This window comes from Mya arenaria, chromosome 9 (assembly GCF_026914265.1).
Source record: "Mya arenaria isolate MELC-2E11 chromosome 9, ASM2691426v1".
NCBI classification, from domain to species: Eukaryota; Metazoa; Mollusca; class Bivalvia; order Myida; family Myidae; genus Mya; species Mya arenaria.
The window spans coordinates 12,586,628-12,605,487 of record NC_069130.1 but is presented as its reverse complement, the minus strand read 5'-3'; the positions used below and the strand labels follow the sequence as shown (position 1 = coordinate 12,605,487).

The 18,860-nt window shown below is 35.2% G+C and overlaps 1 protein-coding gene across 1 annotated transcript; it reads left to right on the top strand.

Moving 5' to 3' along the window:
- The first annotated feature begins 542 nt into the window (after positions 1-542).
- Positions 543-18,237, top strand: LOC128245742 (uncharacterized). The gene is made up of 19 exons (XM_052963969.1): positions 543-556; positions 4,585-4,641; positions 5,148-5,292; positions 8,596-8,696; positions 9,795-9,815; positions 10,253-10,279; positions 10,548-10,612; positions 10,941-11,092; positions 11,469-11,572; positions 11,933-12,160; positions 12,384-12,495; positions 13,743-13,837; positions 15,193-15,309; positions 15,491-15,556; positions 15,948-16,111; positions 16,374-16,527; positions 16,745-16,843; positions 17,193-17,297; positions 17,683-18,237. The coding sequence occupies exons 2-19, from the start codon at positions 4,585-4,587 to the stop codon at positions 17,779-17,781; spliced, it is 1,911 nt and encodes a 636-aa protein (XP_052819929.1). The 5' UTR covers positions 543-556; the 3' UTR covers positions 17,782-18,237.
- The last annotated feature ends 623 nt before the right edge of the window (positions 18,238-18,860 follow it).

The following is an 18,860-nucleotide window of genomic DNA, read 5'->3' as shown; positions in this document are numbered from 1 at the left end:
TTAGCGCGACTCAAACAGTTATTATACTTCATAGGGACTAGAAAACATTAAACATTAATATCAAAGCTAATTCAAGTTGAAATAAAATTGTATTTTCAAAGATATTTTGAATCTTTAGTTAAATAAAAAGTCTATGTGTATCCTGACCCCCCTAAATGCAAAATGTTCTCTTCTGGAGTCTGGCTGTTGTTGATGGACCAATGAGGCGCACATAAATTGGCTTGATTCCATATAAAGATTGATCACGTGATTATTACCTGAAAAGTTTATAGACTGGCACTCAAACGCATATTACTATTTCACACATTGCAAAATTGAGTTAAATTTCAATAAAGTCATTATTGCAAAATAATTTCCAGTAAATTAAAATGTTTAACTAAACACAATAACATTACTCTTAATGTAAATGCTATGCTATCTGTTAACATATTTGTGTCTGAGTTCTTTAATAAGAAAAGTCCAGTCTATTTGCATTATTCGGTGCGGTTTTCTGACAAAACATAAACTTCCTGCGCACGTGAATTGTCGTCTGCAGTGTTTACCGTCAACAAAAAATGTATAAGTATTTTTTATTAACGTATTATTTTAACATGGTATTGATTATACAAGGATACATGCTATCTAGACTTGACTATAGAAAATATTTTGACTACAGAAACATAAATTTTATCAATGTTTGCAGTTATTTTATAAAATAAATTGAAGATGAGGCCGAAACAAACATCACAAAACGACTTTTCACAAATTTATTTTAATCACAGTCTTTGCAGAGTAACGCGAGAGTATGACCTCGTGTTATGGTGAAAACCCTAGTATGAAACCGGTTAATGAAGGAATTCCACATATCCGTCTTTCACGGTGATAACCAAACAAACTCACATGCGTCCAGTCCAAGGATCTTTAACTTAAATATTGATATTCATACAAAAATGTATAATTTATGATTGAAGTAAGCAGGTGCCAACACAGTTATATATAAAATATATATGGTGAACATGTCCATATTGTCCTAAACAACGTCAAATATTGTACTTTTTACACTGTCGGAAAGGTGAAAGACAAAGCTACAAGAAACACTTTTACGATACACAGGTCCGGGGTATACTGGGGATTGCCGGGGAAATGGGCCGTGGTTTTACCTTTCAGGTGGCCCCAGAGTGCCGGTTGAATACGGTGGTTTTGTCTTCGCGCAAAATATAGCGGCCTAACATAATGTCCGTTGAGTGCGGGGGCATTTGGCGGGGGATTTTACAATCAGTTCATGCCCGCAGGGCGGGGATTTTAGCCGGGGTTGGCTGGACCGAAAGTCAAAATCTTCGCTATTCCCCGGACCTGGGGGGCCGTGGTTACAATTGACTGGTGCATTACAACTCTTACATAATCAGACGATATGCACAGACTCAACACTAAAAATGGACAGGAAAGGTTAGATAGAATTTCCCCCTACAACACATTAAATACAGACTGACATGCACCCATTGCGCATGCATAATAAGAAGTATCTTTAAATATCACCCCTATCATTGTGAATTTGATGATTAGGACGCGTGTTTATCCCAATGGAATGCTTTTTTGTTTCGCATGTAAGTCTGGCACTCGCTGTGGTAGATGTCCTTGAGAGGCCCAAAACAACCAACATCAAGGGGTTGTGTTACATGTGAGTGTGTGGTGGAAGAAAAAAGAATACTATATGTACGTTGTCAGTGATTTTTTTACTTAGAATTTGATGCCGAATATCGGCCTTTTCACAATCGCCAAAAACGCTAAAAATTCCCAAAAATATGAAGAAAAATTCACAATTCCCAAGAGCTACTTGTGAACTAAGTGTTTTTCTACTAAAACAGCGTACAAACTCGTAAAAGTTGTGTAAAACTTTGAAGTTTTTAGTCAGAATAATGACCGATCGGCGATTGCGAATTCGCATACATATAGAATACCGTATGACGGCTTTTATCGATACCCGATCAAATAGACGCTCCCAAAGCACTCGGTCATGCTGAGCAAAATGACATAGCAAAATTTGTAAACAAATTGATATTTATTGCCAAAATGTCAAGAAATGGCAAAAGCTGTTATCTGTAACCCTTTGCATTTAATAAATATGCAATTATCACAAAGTTTCATTCTTGTCTATTATCCTTTTAATGTCAATACAGACACTAAATCAGGTTGTATGTTAGAGTACAACACTATTGTGTTTCAAATTTAAGATTTTAATGTTTTGGCAGTACTGGTTTTGGTAATTTTTCACAATTTTGAACTTTAACACGCTAAAATTTCACAAAAGAAAAGGCATGGGCTGTTTCACAAAAAAGTGAAAAAATTCACTAGTTGTTCGCTTCTCCCCATTCAGATAAGGTCAGGTTGACATGCGATTTGTGGCCATCAAACATGATCATGATCATGACAGGGTGGTGTTACTCCAGGAATAAAAGTGAGTTTGACCAACCAAACTCTTGTCATGGTATCAATGATTTAGGACTGGTCCTTGTCAATAGGTTCTAGGACCATCTCATTCCTGTGAATACATAATATAGAGGAAGTCTGCTGCCTGCTGCACTTCCACATGCTATTATTGTCATAGTCTTTCCCCCTGTTTGATGTTATGGCCTGCGTTGTCAGGCCTTTCACTCACGTAATATGGCGGAGCTTATGTTCCATTATCAATCCACTCTCATCAATGTTCCAGATGAACTGATAATGATAATCCAGGTCATGTTTCCTCATCACCCTCTCCAGCTCTCCAAAGTACTTCATGGTTATAGTTATTCATGGTTTGCTCTGATGTGCACTTGGCTCTTAGTACTGACAGCTATTGTAGAAAAAGTGACATCAGGGTTTCAGCACTTGAATTCAGTAAATCATGAAGATGCAAACTGTGGGTCACTCTGTTTCTTTCGACGAAGTTTGATAGCTCAGTCGGGGGCAAGGTTAAGAAGCTCTGACCAGGTGTAACTGTAGGCTATGCTCACCATATAGCTGATGTGACCTACTAACTGCTTCTCTTCCTTTGCGATAAATGTGAGTTGGTGACCACAGCTTGGTAGGTTTTCCTTATCATCTGTCAGGGGCTGCAACCCAAGAGTTCCTTCACGCAGAGTTGACTCAGGAAGTCCACTCAGTATTGCAGCCATGTAAACAAACATTTCTGACTTAATCAAATCCGTGTATGCCTTAGCTAGCAGTCCAGTGTCATACAACCACTTTTTCTTCCCAGCCTTGCCAATGGTGAGAAACTTAAATGACACACAAAAAATATTTGCGAGTGAACATCAAGGTCAGGCGAGAAAAATTAAATCACACGTCTGCCCAGGCGAGTAAGATTCCTCACCTCCAAATATTAATCCCATCTTTTTCCTAAATGATATTATTGTGAAAAACATTCCGGTGTAGACGGTCAAATCAAAACCAAAAATGTGACCGGATGGGTAAGTATATTTTTTATTAAATTCACAAGGTCGAACGTGGACACTGTTTAATCGATTATATGCTCAGGGAAGCTAACAAATTATTGATAATTGAATTATTTAAGTGTATTTTGAGTGATTTTATTATTTTGAAATTTATCATCAATGAATCATGCAGCACTAGGTAAAAGAACACTGTAACAATCAATCAAGCGGATCGATTGTTTGTCTTCGATGGATTTATGAATGAAACCATTGCTTTGATAGTAAATTTGAATGACTACAAAACGAGCTAACCATGTAATTAGTGTTACCGGATATTGTCAGTGAACAGTAAGTAAAGCGAGTAATTTTTGAGCAGCGCCAGTAAATTTTCAGCATCACTCGTCCTGCAGGGCAAGTGACCCAAAACAAATTTTTCAAAGCCTGCCAATAATTTTTTGATGTAATAAAATGTGTTTCTTACCCTAAGAAACGACATATATCTTGAAAGTTTAATGTTGACATATACTGGGAGGTATTGTAAACAAAGGATACCAGAAATGCTCATCAGAAACTAATTATTTGGATTATTCAGATTCCACTCACTGTAAATAATAATATTGTGTGTCTGGTAATCTGTAGCCACCATTAGTTCGCAAGGTGGGTAAAATATCTGTCTGTTAGGGACGTGCCTAGCAATGCGCCAGCACGCCTTGGTGTACAAATCAGTTTTGGTTCCTTATAAAAAAACAAGTGCTTAAATCTCCAAATCAGGAATAAAAACTGAAGGCTGAAGAGTTGTATTAGCAAACAATGTTTTACTGGTAAAAGTTTGTTTTAATATTACTGAAGTTTTAATAGCATTCAGATTGCTGAAAACGGTTCCTTTGTTATTGAACTCCAAAACATTATAGGAGAGGGGACACCCATACCACTCTCAGTCTCACCCAAGATAACGTTGTAAAACCACCATTATGAAGGACCGCTCGCTCAAGTATATTGGCATACAATTCAAAATGCTTCAGGAAAGGCCCAAAAGCCTTTGTTAATGTAGTGAATATATAGATGAAACATGCATAACACAAAGATCAAACTGAATAAAACTGGAAATAAAAAAAATCACTTTTGAATTTTTTATTATACAGTAATTCAAATATTGAAAAAAGGGCCTTAGAAACAAATTTTATACTTTCAGATGACTACTGCTGTATTGCAAAAGCCAGAGCAAAAAGTGGATGAAAAAACAGGAACAGTATGTTATTTATAGTATTTGAACAATGAATATATGACCCGATATAATATCATCTAACAATGCACTTTTTTGTTTTATAAAATAAAGTGGCTTTTTTCTTGCCTTTATCAGCATCGTTTTGCAATATCATAAGGAAAAATAATGATAAAATAAGCGATTTCAGATGCAGTACTGGGAAAACTGATTTTTGGTCCAAAAGCATGCGCAAGTCCCTTTAAGTAGAATTGGACTTTTTGAAACAAAAAATCATATAGTCTAGTCACTGAATTTAATCGTTTGGATGAACAATCCCAAATTATTTCATTAGGGCTTGGCTTAAAAAAAAAACAAGCCCTGCTTTATAAATTTAAATTTTTTAGCAAGCCCGGAAAGCATTTTACCAGTTATTTTTTTTATAGTTTACAGTTCATTATAAATACCAAGTGTCTCACCATTATTATAGACTGTTATAGGTCCTTAGAAAATTTATAGACTTTATTTATATAAGATAATGTTTCTTTTTTCAGTGGTCAGCGATATTTCCTAATGAACAAGTAACTGAGGTACAGTCTGCACTGTTTGTGAAGAAACTACTTGCTGTGGCAGTTTCAAATATTGCTTACTTGAGAGCAATCTTTCCTGAGAATGCATTTGGTGACAGGAGCCTGGAAGGTAAAATCTGGTAGTTTAAAAGCTTGTCAAACTTCATTCATTTCAGTTGATTATATAGCTTAATGAAATCCAATTTAAATCCTTGTGAAAAGTGCCAAATGTTATACAAACCTGACACTAAATCATTGGCTCAAAAAATGTTGACTAGATTTTGATCACTTTTTTGTCTTAATTTTGACAATCTTCCACTTAATGTTTTCAGACTCGAAGCATAAGTTTCAGGCCAAAATAAAATTATCATATTGATGTAACTTTTTGCTATAAAATAACAAATTTAACACTTTTTATTACTTTTTTCTCTGGAAAATGACGTCAACATTGCATTGATCGACATGGTCTTCTGACATATATACATATCTTTATCAAAGCCTCTAGTATCATCCTCTCAGTCTGTATTGTGTTTATCTGAAAATCTTTTGACCAGACCACCTGTAAATAGAACACATTGTGATCTGAACATAAACACTATACTAGTTACTGGTATTTCAGCAGTATGAATATTATTTTTATGCCCCCGAAGGTGGGCATAGTAAAATCGCACCGTCCGTCTGTCCATCCGTCCGTCCGACTCAATAACTCAGAATATTATGGACAGATTTTAAAATAACTTGCCACATGTGTTTGGCATACCAAGACGACATGTGGCGTGCAAGACCCGTGTCCCTACCTCTTAGGTCAAGGTCACACTTAGTGTTTATTCACAATGGCATGCTGCATATAAGGACATAGAGTATAGGTTGTCATGTCCGGGCTGTAACTTTCCCTTGTATGGACAGATTTTAAAATAACTTGCCACATGTGTTCTGCATACCAAGATGACGTGTCGCGTGCAAGAACCAAGTCCCTACCTCTAAGATCAAGGTCACACTTAGGTGTTTATTCACAATGGAAAGCTGCATATAAGGACATAGAGTATAGGTTGTCGTGTCCGGGCTGTAACTTTCCCTTGTATGGACAGATTTTAAAATAAATTGCCACATGTGTTCAGCATACCAAGATGACGTGTCGCGTGCAAGAACCGTGTCCCTACCTCTAAGGTCAAGGTCAAACTTAGGTGTTTATTCACAATGGCATGCTGCATATAAGGACATAGAGTATAGGTTGTCGTGTCCAGGCTGTAACTTTCCCTTGTATGGACAGATTTTAAAATAACTTGCCACATGTGTTCGGCATACCAAGATGACGTGTCGCGTGCAAGAACCGTGTCCTTACCTCTAAGGTCAAGGTCACACTTAGGTGTTTATTATACCCCCCAAAACAAAGTTTGGGGGGGGGGTATACTGGAATCGGGTTGTCCGTCTGTCTGTCTGTCCGTCTGTCCGTCCGTTTTTTTGTCCGGGATTCATCTTTGTCGTTATTGAACAAATCTTTTTCAAACTTTCAAATATTAATGACCATGATGTAAACCTGTGCCTCCGTGGATTTGGTCAGAGTCGCATGATCCTGAGTGGAGTTGTGGCCCCTTAATGAGTTAAATTGGGCAAAATTAGCTTTGTCCAGGATTCTTCTTTGAAGCTATTGAGCAAATCTTTTTCAAACTTTCAAATATTAATGGCCATGATGTAAACCTTTGCCTCCATGAATTTGGTGGGAGTCACATGATCCTGAGTGGAGTTGTGGCCCCTTAATGAGTTAAATTGGGTAAAATTAGTTTTGTTCGTTCTACTCCTTCGTCATTTTTGAATGAATCTTTTTCAAACTTTTAGCCATGGTGAGAACATTTGCCCCTGTGATTGTGGTTGGAATCACATGATCATGTCTCCAATTATGGCCCCTGAATAAGTTAAAATAGGCAAAAATTATACAGCTTTGTCTAGCCTAATCCTTGGTCATTTTTTCTCATTTTTTCTATAAATCTTTTTCAAACTTTCAGATGTCAATGACCATGATATGAACTGTTGAATATGTGATTTGGTGCACCTGTATTAATCAGAATGTTTGCATGGCCTTAAAAAGACCTTTAATTGATTTTGTCCTTAAAAAGACCATCAAAAGTCCTGAAGTTAGGTGCATACAGGCCTTAAATTTGTTACAATATTCGCTTTGGTGGCCTACTCCTTTGTCATTTTTCAATATATTTTTCTCAAACTTTCAGCTATCAATGACCATGATGTGAACCTTTGTATATGTGATTTTGTGCACCTGTATTATTTCCTTGGTACTCATGTGTGGGGGGAGGTGGTGGGGGTGGGTAAATAGAAATTGGGTTGGCAGACTGTCAAATTAACCCGTCCACCTTCATTTTGGAATATCCTGTCAGGAGTCATGACCCCTTTATGGTGAAAATGAGAGAAACAGGTTTGTTATCTCCCCTGAGGTGGGTGGGAGTGGGGTAATATTCGCTTTGGTGGCCTACTCCTTTGTCATTTTTCATCATGACCCCTTTATGGTGAAAATGAGAGAAACAGGTTTGTTATCTCCCCTGAGGTGGGTGGGAGTGGGGTAATATTCGCTTTGGTGGCCTACTCCTTTGTCATTTTTCAATGTAATAGGTATTCTAAATAAACTAAATAAATGTATTGCCTTGTGCTTTCTAATGATACCATAACTAAGGCCAGGGCAAACAACCTAGACAGGGAAGGGTTGGGGGGTATTCGTTAGCCTTTGGCTTACAGTTCTAGTTCACAATGGAATGCTGCATATAAGGACATAGAGTATAGGTTGTCGTGTCCAGGCTGTAACTTTCTCTTGTATGGACAGATTTTAAAATAACTTGCCACATGTGTTTGGCATACCAAGACGACGTGTGGCGTGCAAGACCTGTGTCCCTACCTCTTAGGTCAAGGTCACACTTAGTGTTTATTCACAATGGCATGCTGCATATAAGGACATAGAGTATAGGTTGTCGTGTCCGGGCTGTAACTTTCCCTTGTTTTTAACGAATCATTAGTACCGGTAATGCTCTGTGTTTCACTACTCACTTCAGTCTAGTGTATTCTACATCATGTTCTACCAGTAAGAATAATATTAATAACAATGTTCATTTTTTAAAATTCTACCCAGGCATCAACAAGATCCATCTCTCTGGGCCGACTGTCAAGTAAATTTGATCTCATGCCATACTTTTTAAAATTATATACGGGTTTTAGTCATAAAAAAACAACAAATCTAATTAAACCATCTTTCTTATTACAAACCTGGAGTGATAATTAATCGGTGGTATGGATAATGTTCATGATCATAACCATTTCGATAAACCTGAAGTCATAATGCCGTGTTGTTTCAAGGACAGTTTTGATAAATACACAGAAATAGCATCAGTTTATTTCATGAACATCTTGTCTTGCTTTTTTTTACTTGCAGGTCTTAATTTGAAGATTTTAAAAGATGATAAATTATGTCCTGGTGCCATTCAAGTAATCAAGTGGATGAAAGGGTGTTTTGATGCATTTGATAAAAAATATGTGAGTATGATCATGACAAGCTAATGTCTCTTGTCTGTCATTGTTACCGTATTTTCTCGACTATAAGACGGGGAAATTGGGTCCCGATTTTTACCCCCAAAGTCGGGGACCCGTCTTATAAGCGAGTCGATAAAATATTAAAAAAAGATTCAAGTCAAAATCAGTAAAATTTTACATAGGGTATTCGTCTATCCAGTATATCGTCTGCTGATACAAGTATGGGGCAATTAAGTAAACAACAACACGAAATCATTTCACCGCGCGTGCTCTGACGTCACACAGTGTACCGTTATATCTACATTTTTTCTCATGGCGCGTGTCAGTATAATTAGTTTGACAGATATATCAAATCAATAAATTGAAATCTTAATATGATGTAGGTACCTAACTGTCAATTTGATTAAGCAAACAAATGACAATGCGAATATGAATCCTTTATGTTTGTCGCCAATCAAGGGACAATATTGCCTAAAGCATTATTGCTAAACAAACACCTATTCATGCCTCGGCTTTTCGCAGTTATGTTATTGAAGCCATTTATTTTGCCGAAGAACTTCAATGGTGTCTTCAATAAAAAAAACTAAAACAAACATATGTTGTTATTGGTTAATTATTACAATTCCGATAAGTAACGACCTGTCCTGCAAACTTATGTACTCATTTTTAACCTACCTCCAAATAGAGAGCTCACAGTTGACCGCCATTTTCTTTTAGTAAAACAAAAACAGTTACCGCGAAAGTCAATAATTGTCCGTTGAGCTTGAACATTTTTACACATTAGGAAGAGTTTTAGCATTTTAGATTTGCTTAAAAATTGACCCCGTCTTGTGAGTCGAAACAAAAAGCACCAGATTTCATGGGCAAAGTTAGGGGGCCGTCTTATAAGCGAATCGCCTTATAGTCGAGAAAATACGGTATGATTTCAAGCTTTTTATACCAGCCAAGACTATTGCAAGTCTGTGTTCCAAATGATTCATTATGTTAATAGTTAAGTTTTCGTGGAGATTAAATAACTCACAACATGTATTACTTTATTTGGATAATGACTATTAATGTTTGTTTTAGAAAAAAACAATACATTTGTTATTTGAATTTCAGCTCAAAATGCTCATGATAGGGGTAAGTTTTTAGAGATAATGTTCTAGAGTTTAAAGTGACACTCTTAATTCAAAATCAGTACATATGCATGTAAAACAAACATAAATTTTGCGTAATAAACCTTCAACTACTTACCCGTGTTTTCTGCACCTTTCTTTCAAATCAAACTTGGTATCCTTCATAAGAATCATTGTTTTTGACATTTATTCAACCTCTTCGGTATTGTATTATATGTGGTAAATCTTAATTGGGAGTAAGAGTGCATCTTTAAGGCTAAATTTTTAAGAAGATTTGAATTTTGTTTTTACCGAGCCATTCAAATCTAAATTTTAAAGGAAGTGCACAATTACTATGAAATACATCGCTTTTAGTATAAATCATATTTTTTCAAGCCAGCTGTTTAATTCAAGCAAATGATTGAGGTCTTTGTTATAATATGTCTTTTTCGCTTTCTTTAGCTTTATGTGGATCCAGAAAACCCAGACGTAAGTACTATAGTATGGTTTGTTTCATTCCATTTCTAACAATTTATACCATTTATTTATCTACACAATCTTTTTGCTGAATTTCATATTAATTATAATTATATTAATATTAATATTTTTAGCACACTTTTGAAACTAAATGTTTGCGTTCTGATTCAAAGATTGAGTTTTTATATATTTATATAAGTTTACAGAAAGGGTAGTGTAGTTTGGCTTGTGATTGAGTTCCTTGATTGGATCAATAACTTCAGTGTTTAAATGCTTTCAGACTGTGATTGAGTCCTACACATTTAAGTTCTCATACGAGAATGAAGGAGGCATTGATATTTATAGGTGAGTAACAATTAAAGAGACCACAATAAAACTACTGTCATCGAAGCTGGATGTTTGACGAACAAGCACAAATCATGGGGTGAAAGAGAATCCGTTCTATCTTCTTCAGAAATAAATGTCATTTAGAGCCTTTTTGCTTTCACCTCTTGATATTGTTGTTTGTCTTTCTGATTTTGAATAAGTTTTAAGCACGCATTTTACAATTCAACTGAGAACTGATTTCAATCTCTGAATCAAATTTTCAAAGTTTACTTTATCAGGATAATGATAATGATTAAATCTGGATGTAACAATTAAACTCAAATCTATTAATCAAATCAAATCACAGGAACAATGAGAAGATTTCTGGTGCCCATTCGGATACAGAGATCAGGAAGGCGACCATCCGCCTCCTGAGAACTATTATTCTGCTCACCCAGACTCTTGACTCTCTACCTGACAACATCATGATGACCATGAAGCTCTTGTATTATGATGATGGTAATATTCTTACATACATGCTTCATATAACTTAGTTTCCTGATATAGTCGTTATAGTCATACATACTAAATGTTTAAACTTAAAAAAGCATCATTTTTGTTGTTTAATACTGCATTTCTTTTTAACGTACTGGTATTATTGTATTAAATGTAATGATTTTTTTCAGAATGTCAGTTTATTAAAGAAAATATTATAGGTGACTGATATCTTTCGTGTTGAACCATTGTTGTAAGGGCTATGCCTAATGTCTTGCACTTTATTTTAATAGCCTGGTCATAGTTTGGAAACATTTAAACGAAAAATGATCACTTGACACTGAACATACTCGCATTCAGCCTTTATTAATACACTGTATTAAACTTGAATGTATTTCAGTGACTCCTGAGGACTATGAGCCTCCAGGTTTCAGAGCTGCAGACACTGACAACTTTTCCTTTGAAGATGAGCCTATGACAATCAAAGTTGGAGATGTTAACACAGTAGGCAAACCCTCTCTTTTTTCACCTCTGAATTTTTTAATTTTTTTTAAATCAAATAGCAATACCTATCTTTGATACTATTATGTTGAAAAAGAAAAGATTGTAATATTAACTGTTTTATTTTGTAGGCCTACCACAGGTATGGAACTTCTTCAGTTCACACAATTTATGGTTCCAGTTGAAAGTTTGATTGAGTTTTGTCAACTGTTCGCTTATTGTTACAGTAACAATTTCTTCTGTTAGTTTAAGGTACTAACTTGTAACAGGTAATAGCTTATGTCATTCGACAGTGATTTAAGACTGTTTCTGTCTTAAACTGAAAAATATGTGTGCTCTTTCATAAATCCTAATAAGTAAAACACATCCAAACAAAGTATTTTAAGTTGCTTCTTAAGCAAAATTATAAAAAGACCTTGTATCAGTAAGTTCTTCATGTACAATGTGCATTGTTATAGTCTGAAGGTGCGAGTGAAGACAGACAAGAAACAGTTTGAAACAAAGAACTCGCAGGTAGAGGTAGATGACACTGCCTCTATTAATACTGAGGTAGACACTGGCCTTGACACAGATATTGGTCAGGAACACAAGGTACATGGCATTCATTTGATTTTCTATTTCTTTGAAGAAAGATCCAAGTTTAGACTCTTTGAACATACATTTCCAATATGAATGAAACATTAACCTAAAGTTACAGTCCTTTACAAAACTGAATAAGACTGGTACTAACCTTGTTCAACTTCTGTTTAAATTACCAGTTGGTGTATGAATTATTGATTAAAATTTGTTTAAATACTGGTCAAATGTGATTTAGACTGTGCAAGAAGGATCTCAGCCTGCCAGTGGTCCATTGAAGAAATTGAGCCAGCGACTGAAGGAACCACTCTGTAGCGCTGATGTACCAACTGAGTCACCAGCCAAACCAGGTAGATACGCCGCAATTTTACACAGCCACAGCTTCAATTGCATTGCCAATGGTATTCATACTCTTATGATAAATTGTGTAAAAGACTTTTGTGTGTATTAATTTAACCCATTTCATTCTGAGACCCAGTTAGATATGATACCTTGAATATCTGGGCATTTTCCAATAACTGATAAGCCATCTGCCTTTTTATGACCATTGTGTTGTATAAACACTAATAACTTCTTTATTATTGGTACAAGACCCAATAAAGATTACATATTTGGAAAGGAAATAAAAATATGCACAAGTTTATGTAAGTTTTATTAGCAAATGATTTTAAATAAATTATTTTTTGCAAGTTAACCAGGTGATGATGAAAAAAAAAAACACCAAAAAATAAATATGCACAAATTGAAAGCAAAAAAAGCACACATAATTTTTTTCAAATGTCACATAATCCAATGTATGAAAGTTTCTAAATTTATCTGTCTTTAAAATGCAGAAAGAATTATGCATATATTTCAAATCTATAAAAAGTTATAACAGTTTATATCATCCCATGTCCACTTCGGAGCAAATCGGGCGGGTGGATGTTCATCGCGATGTTGGTTGGAATAGCAGTTTGAATCCTCGACCAGTAAGGTCCAGAAGTCTTGCCCCCATAACAGTTTTATTGATAAATGACAGTAATGCAATATCCTGGCTTTCTTGGGTCATATTGTTCTTTAGGACCACCATTCTTTGTATTCCCACTTGGAAACCTTAGGGTGATCCTCTTTGTCATTCAATCATTCTAGAACTCCTCAAGATCGTCATAAAAACTCCACCAAATAATGCAAATGTCATAGTTTGTGATTTCTATCGATGTTTTAATATGTCCTCTGTTTGTATCAAACAAATTCACATAAACTTCGTCATTATAACCATCCCAATATCACTATCGTCACTGTGGTCGAGAGTCCTATCCATTTCAACCAAAATTTGCATCAAAATCGCAATAAAAAGCTTAAATTTAACTCGATTTTTGAGTTTTAAAATTATTTCTTCATTAAAATTTTCTGCGCATCTATCTGCGCATAACATCCGGTCGTTCCGGAAAACGTATAAACCGGAAACAATACAGTCAAAACGAAAGTAAATAAAGTGAAAGTTCAGTACGTCAAAAACTACACCTTTTGGTGTATCCCGCATGTAAAGGGTAACTATACCAAAAGGTGTATCCCGAATGAAATGGGTTAAAAAGTATTGATAAATGTGCTATTTTAGTTGAAAATGCAGTGGACACCGTGATGTCAGAAACAAGCCAAGCCACAGACACTGGGGAAGAATTCAAAGTCAGATGCCCTTGTGGATGCAATGAGGTAACCTGATTTATGTTTTGTGGAAATAAGAATTTGTATATTGGCTTGTTCAGGTTCCTCTCAAAAATGTTCAATATTAGAAACAACCAATGGCCGAAAGGTACAGGTAATGCTGTACTGTGGTGTCTTCAAATATTGTAATTTATTAAATGCCTATCGAATTCCTTTTCCATATCCAACAGTGAAAATACAGCACGCCATATTGAAAAATAAGTATCATGATACTGTTGTTTTCTGATTCCGTTTCATGGGAGTACCATCTGCTTTCGCATTGCTAGAAATAGCGTGACCAAAAATAACTGATAAAACCTGTCAACTTTTAAATACATTAAATTATCTAACTTTACTCACGCTCTTGAAGCATGTAAATATTCAGGAACATGGTTCTCATGTTCTTCAAAGAACCATGAAGATAAGCATGAAGCAAGAACACTTCCAATCTATCTAGACAGCTACTTCAGTGAACTACTTATTTGCCATTTCCAAGTTCATAAATTGTTGCATTATCCATGTTTATTATCATAAATATGAGCAGCTCGCCAATACAAAGAAGAAGGCGAATTCGCATCATCGATAGAAATAGCGATTGACTCACGAACTTCCCTAAATTCTGCATAATATGATCGTCAAAAAAAACCCACAAATATTAACTTTGTTAAAAATGGCCGTGTAACGTCTACAGGAAATAACAATTAGTGTATACTCGTAAAATAAGTACCGTTTGTTGTTGTTGTTTTTTTGTGCTGTGACATTTAATAATTGTTTCGTATTAGCAATTTGTTATTTTTGTTAAAACACAAACTATTATGTTCTTATTTTGCTCTATAAAGTGAATTCTGTAACTTCTGACTTTGTTTCCCTGTTGTAGCCTCCCTTGACTTCATTACACAAAACTACATAACTTATTCGAATTCATACGCGCATTTGACAGATGGTGGTAAATTTAAATCAAATTGAAACCGAAAAATAAAAAGGAATAATTAAATAGGCAGGTTTATAATAAATGGAATATTACGATAAAATGCTTTTCTGGTGACCTGTATCACGTCTCGTTCGCAGAGTAAACATGTATCTGTCTCGACCTGCGGTACACACTGAACTCGTCGTGATACAGGTCACCAGAAAAGCATCCTATCATAATATCCCCTATATTCTGTTTTCTTAAAATTCTGGTCTCGGGTTAGATTGTCAGATCGATGGCAGCATCAATACTCAAGAGCCTCTCAGACTGATCACACTCGGTTGTTTGTAATTCATATCAACTAGTTGACATACAGAAAGTTTGACATACAACTGAATTTCACCTTCTTAGACTAGGTATTTGTTTCCAATATAGTTATGTTTTCATGTTTTAGGATGATGGCCTGATGGTGGTGTGTGGTGTTTGCCGATACTGGCAACATGGAGTCTGCTTCCTTATCCTGGAGGAAGAGGATGCCCCCGAGCTTCACCTCTGTGATGTCTGTGCAAGGGTAGGTATAAGCAGTTTAACAGAGGTTGGAGAATGGAATGTTCTCTCTTTCTTTACATTGACTTTGAGATAAATATTTAATCCTGATCCGATTTGAATAACCGGAAAACAAAAATATAAAAGAGAAGCTAAAATATTTGTGTGGTAGCATAAATTTATGAACATTTTTTTTTTTTATGTAGGAAGATAAAGAGGGACAGGAGCCAACAGATCCCTACCTAACAAGCCTGTCTTCCCTGCAAGTGCAGGTAGCTCTTTTACTATATGGTAATATTATATAAATTTCTCAAAATAATATTTTAAAAAATCAGTTAACGCCAATGGCCAGTGGCTGATACAATCTGCCGAACTTGGAAGATTTCCAGTAAGTAATAAGGCCGGACAAGGAACGTTTCAGAGAACACTTTACAGTTGAAAAATATTTGGGCCTTGTGTCTCTTCTTTCAGGCCTATAAATGTAGTTTAATATCCCAGTCACAAAAATCATTTCTTACATAATATTTGTGTCATGTTATTTGGCTAAATGTATTGGGATGATTAAATCAAGATTTTTTTGCCAAATATAGATCTGGGTGCAATTAATTCTTTCACAAGTGAAATGCATGCCATACAAATCATATGGTTCTTGATCTTTTGCAGGCCACATGTCTGTGGCGTCGTACATTGACGGCTTGTTTGGAGCTGGACAGGATTGTGGCCCACTCTCTTGCCACAAGGCTGGGTGTAGAGGTGACAGTGGCACAGGGATTGGTCAACAGGCTTAACAAAGAGGGATTCCTTAAACCACCTACCAAACCTAAAAAGTACATTCAAACTTATTGATGGAAAACAGCATAAATGCATACATATAATGATGAAAAGATTTTTTTTTCTTAAAAGAAAAGTTTATGTGGTAAATAGTAAATATTCAAGTGAAGTAAATCTTTTTAGTGTTGCTTTTTCAAATAATTTCATGTGTGAATGTAACAAATGTCAAATTTTGTATATGAAAAATGTGGCATTCATACCCATTCTTACCAGATTTTAAACAGGCATCAAGTTTGTTGTCTTGTTTCACCATTGCAGACTTGGGCGAGTAGTTGATAAAGAAAAGATAAAATGTGAAGGCCTTCCCAAGTACATGAAAAAGCCAGAGAAGAAGACGTCTGAAGATGTGGTATTAGAACCAACAGAAACAGCTGAGGTGCAGAGAGAACCAGAACCTATTCAAGTAGATGAGGTTTGTTTTATATAAAGAAATTCCTGCTTTAGACATTCAGGCAAAGTAGATGAGGTTTTTTAATACCAAGAAATTCCTGCTTCAGACATTTGGGCAATGTAGGCAACTTGTAAATATCAAATAAAAGTAAAGTTTTTGCCTGATAAACATATGATTTTGTTAGAAAGAATGTGAAAGTATTCCAAAAAACACATTTATTCTGTGATTTGTTTTACAGATGGAAACTCTAGCAGAGAAAACTGAGAGTTTGAATCTTCAAAATGAGACCATGAGTAACAGACTGTCAAGAAGCAAAAGAAGGAACAAAACTGAAAAGGTCGGCAGTTTATTTTATTGTATTTGATGCCTTGAAATTCCAGTTCTTTTCTTTATTGTTTACAATAAACTGTACATGTATCTTTTATCTTAGTTAGCTTTGTATAAGTATTTGGAATTATCATCAAGAAGATATATTCAAAGAAAGCATGTGCTTGTAAGTCTGTGCCCTATTTCAAATTTTCAGTTCATATTCAGTGTTAGTATTTGATGCGTCAGATGCAATAATTTGGTGACCTTTCTGTCTTCTATGATGACTGTCAGATTTGTTTTTGAATAGTGAAAGCTGTGTACATGACTGTTATCAAGATTGACTATAGCATATGAATTTGATAACTGATCATTTCCAGGTCTCTGAGCCGAAGACTGATAACAAATCTACAGTTGCATCCAAGCCTGAAGGAAATAAAAAAGGAAGGGGCAGCCGCAAAAGAGCATTTCCGAAAAACAACGAGGTTTGTCAGAATCTATGCATCACTTTTTGTTTTTAATCTATATTGGATCTGTATTTACTAATAGTAAACCTCAAATGTGTTTCTGGGTTATATTCTCATCACAGGGTTGTCCTAGCATTATGGCACTGAACCTTAAGTACTGTCTGAATATCAGTTTAGATACATGTATATTCAACAGCAATTATGACAGTGCAATTTTAGTTTCATTTAAGGTGAAGAACTACATCTCCAGTAAAACTTGAGCTTTGAAACAAATTAAATAATGAAGCGTCCCCAAAACAAACAAAAATCTTCATGTTTTATCAAAGAACACACATATTTAAATGTCAAAATATTAGAGCTCTGTGTCATTGTTTAACTTGTAGACTAATATGGTTCCTTTCAGGATGCTGAGTTTGAGTTGTCTAGTACTCAGGATGTGTGCGAAGAGGAACCAAAACGAAGGAAGAAATCCAGTGTACCAACAAATGCCATAAGGGTGTAGTTGGAAAGAAGATTCTTGCTGAAGCCGATTCATTTTCTCTCTTATTTATTAGTCTTGTTACTGTTGTGTTGGGAACAAAATTGAGTTAACATTTTCAAATAGATTATATCTCATTATAGCAACAATGAATACTGTGTTGTAAGTCAAGACATGACATTTAAGTTGCATCATTATTTCAGAAGAATTGATTGGATTAGAAATCTTACATAATTTGAGTCTTGGGTTGTTACTCAAATTGTGGAGTTTATTTGATTGTCTTTTAAGTGTCCATTCCTGTTCTTGTTTTGTACTCTGTATTTACATACTGTTGGACTTTTCACCTGTATAATAAGTTCTAAAGAAGTACTGCAGGATTTGCTTTAATAATGTTATTACTGTTAAGTTTTAGTCTGTGTATGAATGTAGAGTGGCAACTTATAACTGTGATATGCTTTTATGTGATGTGATTGTTTTATTTTATTGCTCATCATGTGATAATTGTTATCTTTTCTTTTATGTTTTAATCGAGTTGATGGATTAATAAAATATCTGTTAAATATTTATTCCGTGTTTCAGGTGCTTAAAAGACATTAGCATTAACTCTGAAAGAAAATTAGGTGAGCAGGCTATGTAAAACTAAGTTTGAGATATGTCCACAAAATTGGCTAGTCTATGTTTGGTAGAGTCTGGTTAACACATTTTGGAGAGGAAGAGGTGAAATTTGGTAAAATTTTGACAAAGCAAGATCCTGAGAATTGTACAGTTTGTCTGGTTATCAATCACATTACGAGATATACATTTCAACATTCTTAAAAGCAATGGTTATGTTAGAATGCTAACTAGTTGAAATTCACCAACTAATGGGATATCAAGAACTCCAGGATGTTGGTGAATCTTCGTTAAACCTATATAAATGGAAAACAAGTTTCGAAAATAATTGGGAAACAGTTTGGTCAATTTTTGACAATTCAAGGGTCATAACTCTTGAGCGAATAGAGAAATCTGGCTGGATATTGAACTTCATCAAAATATACCCATTGACATTGTAACCAAGTTTGATAAAGATTGTAGAAGAAATGTTTTTTGAAGTAAGAGAGCAG

Excerpts from the sequence above, each read along its gene's own strand:
- LOC128245742 (XM_052963969.1), top strand. The coding sequence starts at position 4,585 with ATGACTACTGCTGTATTGCAAAAGCCAGAGCAAAAAGTGGATGAAAAA. Across the intron at positions 10,613-10,940 it reads GGAGGCATTGATATTTATAG|GAACAATGAGAAGATTTCTG; the intron begins GTGAGTAACAAT and ends ATCAAATCACAG. Across the intron at positions 16,528-16,744 it reads AACCTATTCAAGTAGATGAG|ATGGAAACTCTAGCAGAGAA; the intron begins GTTTGTTTTATA and ends TTTGTTTTACAG.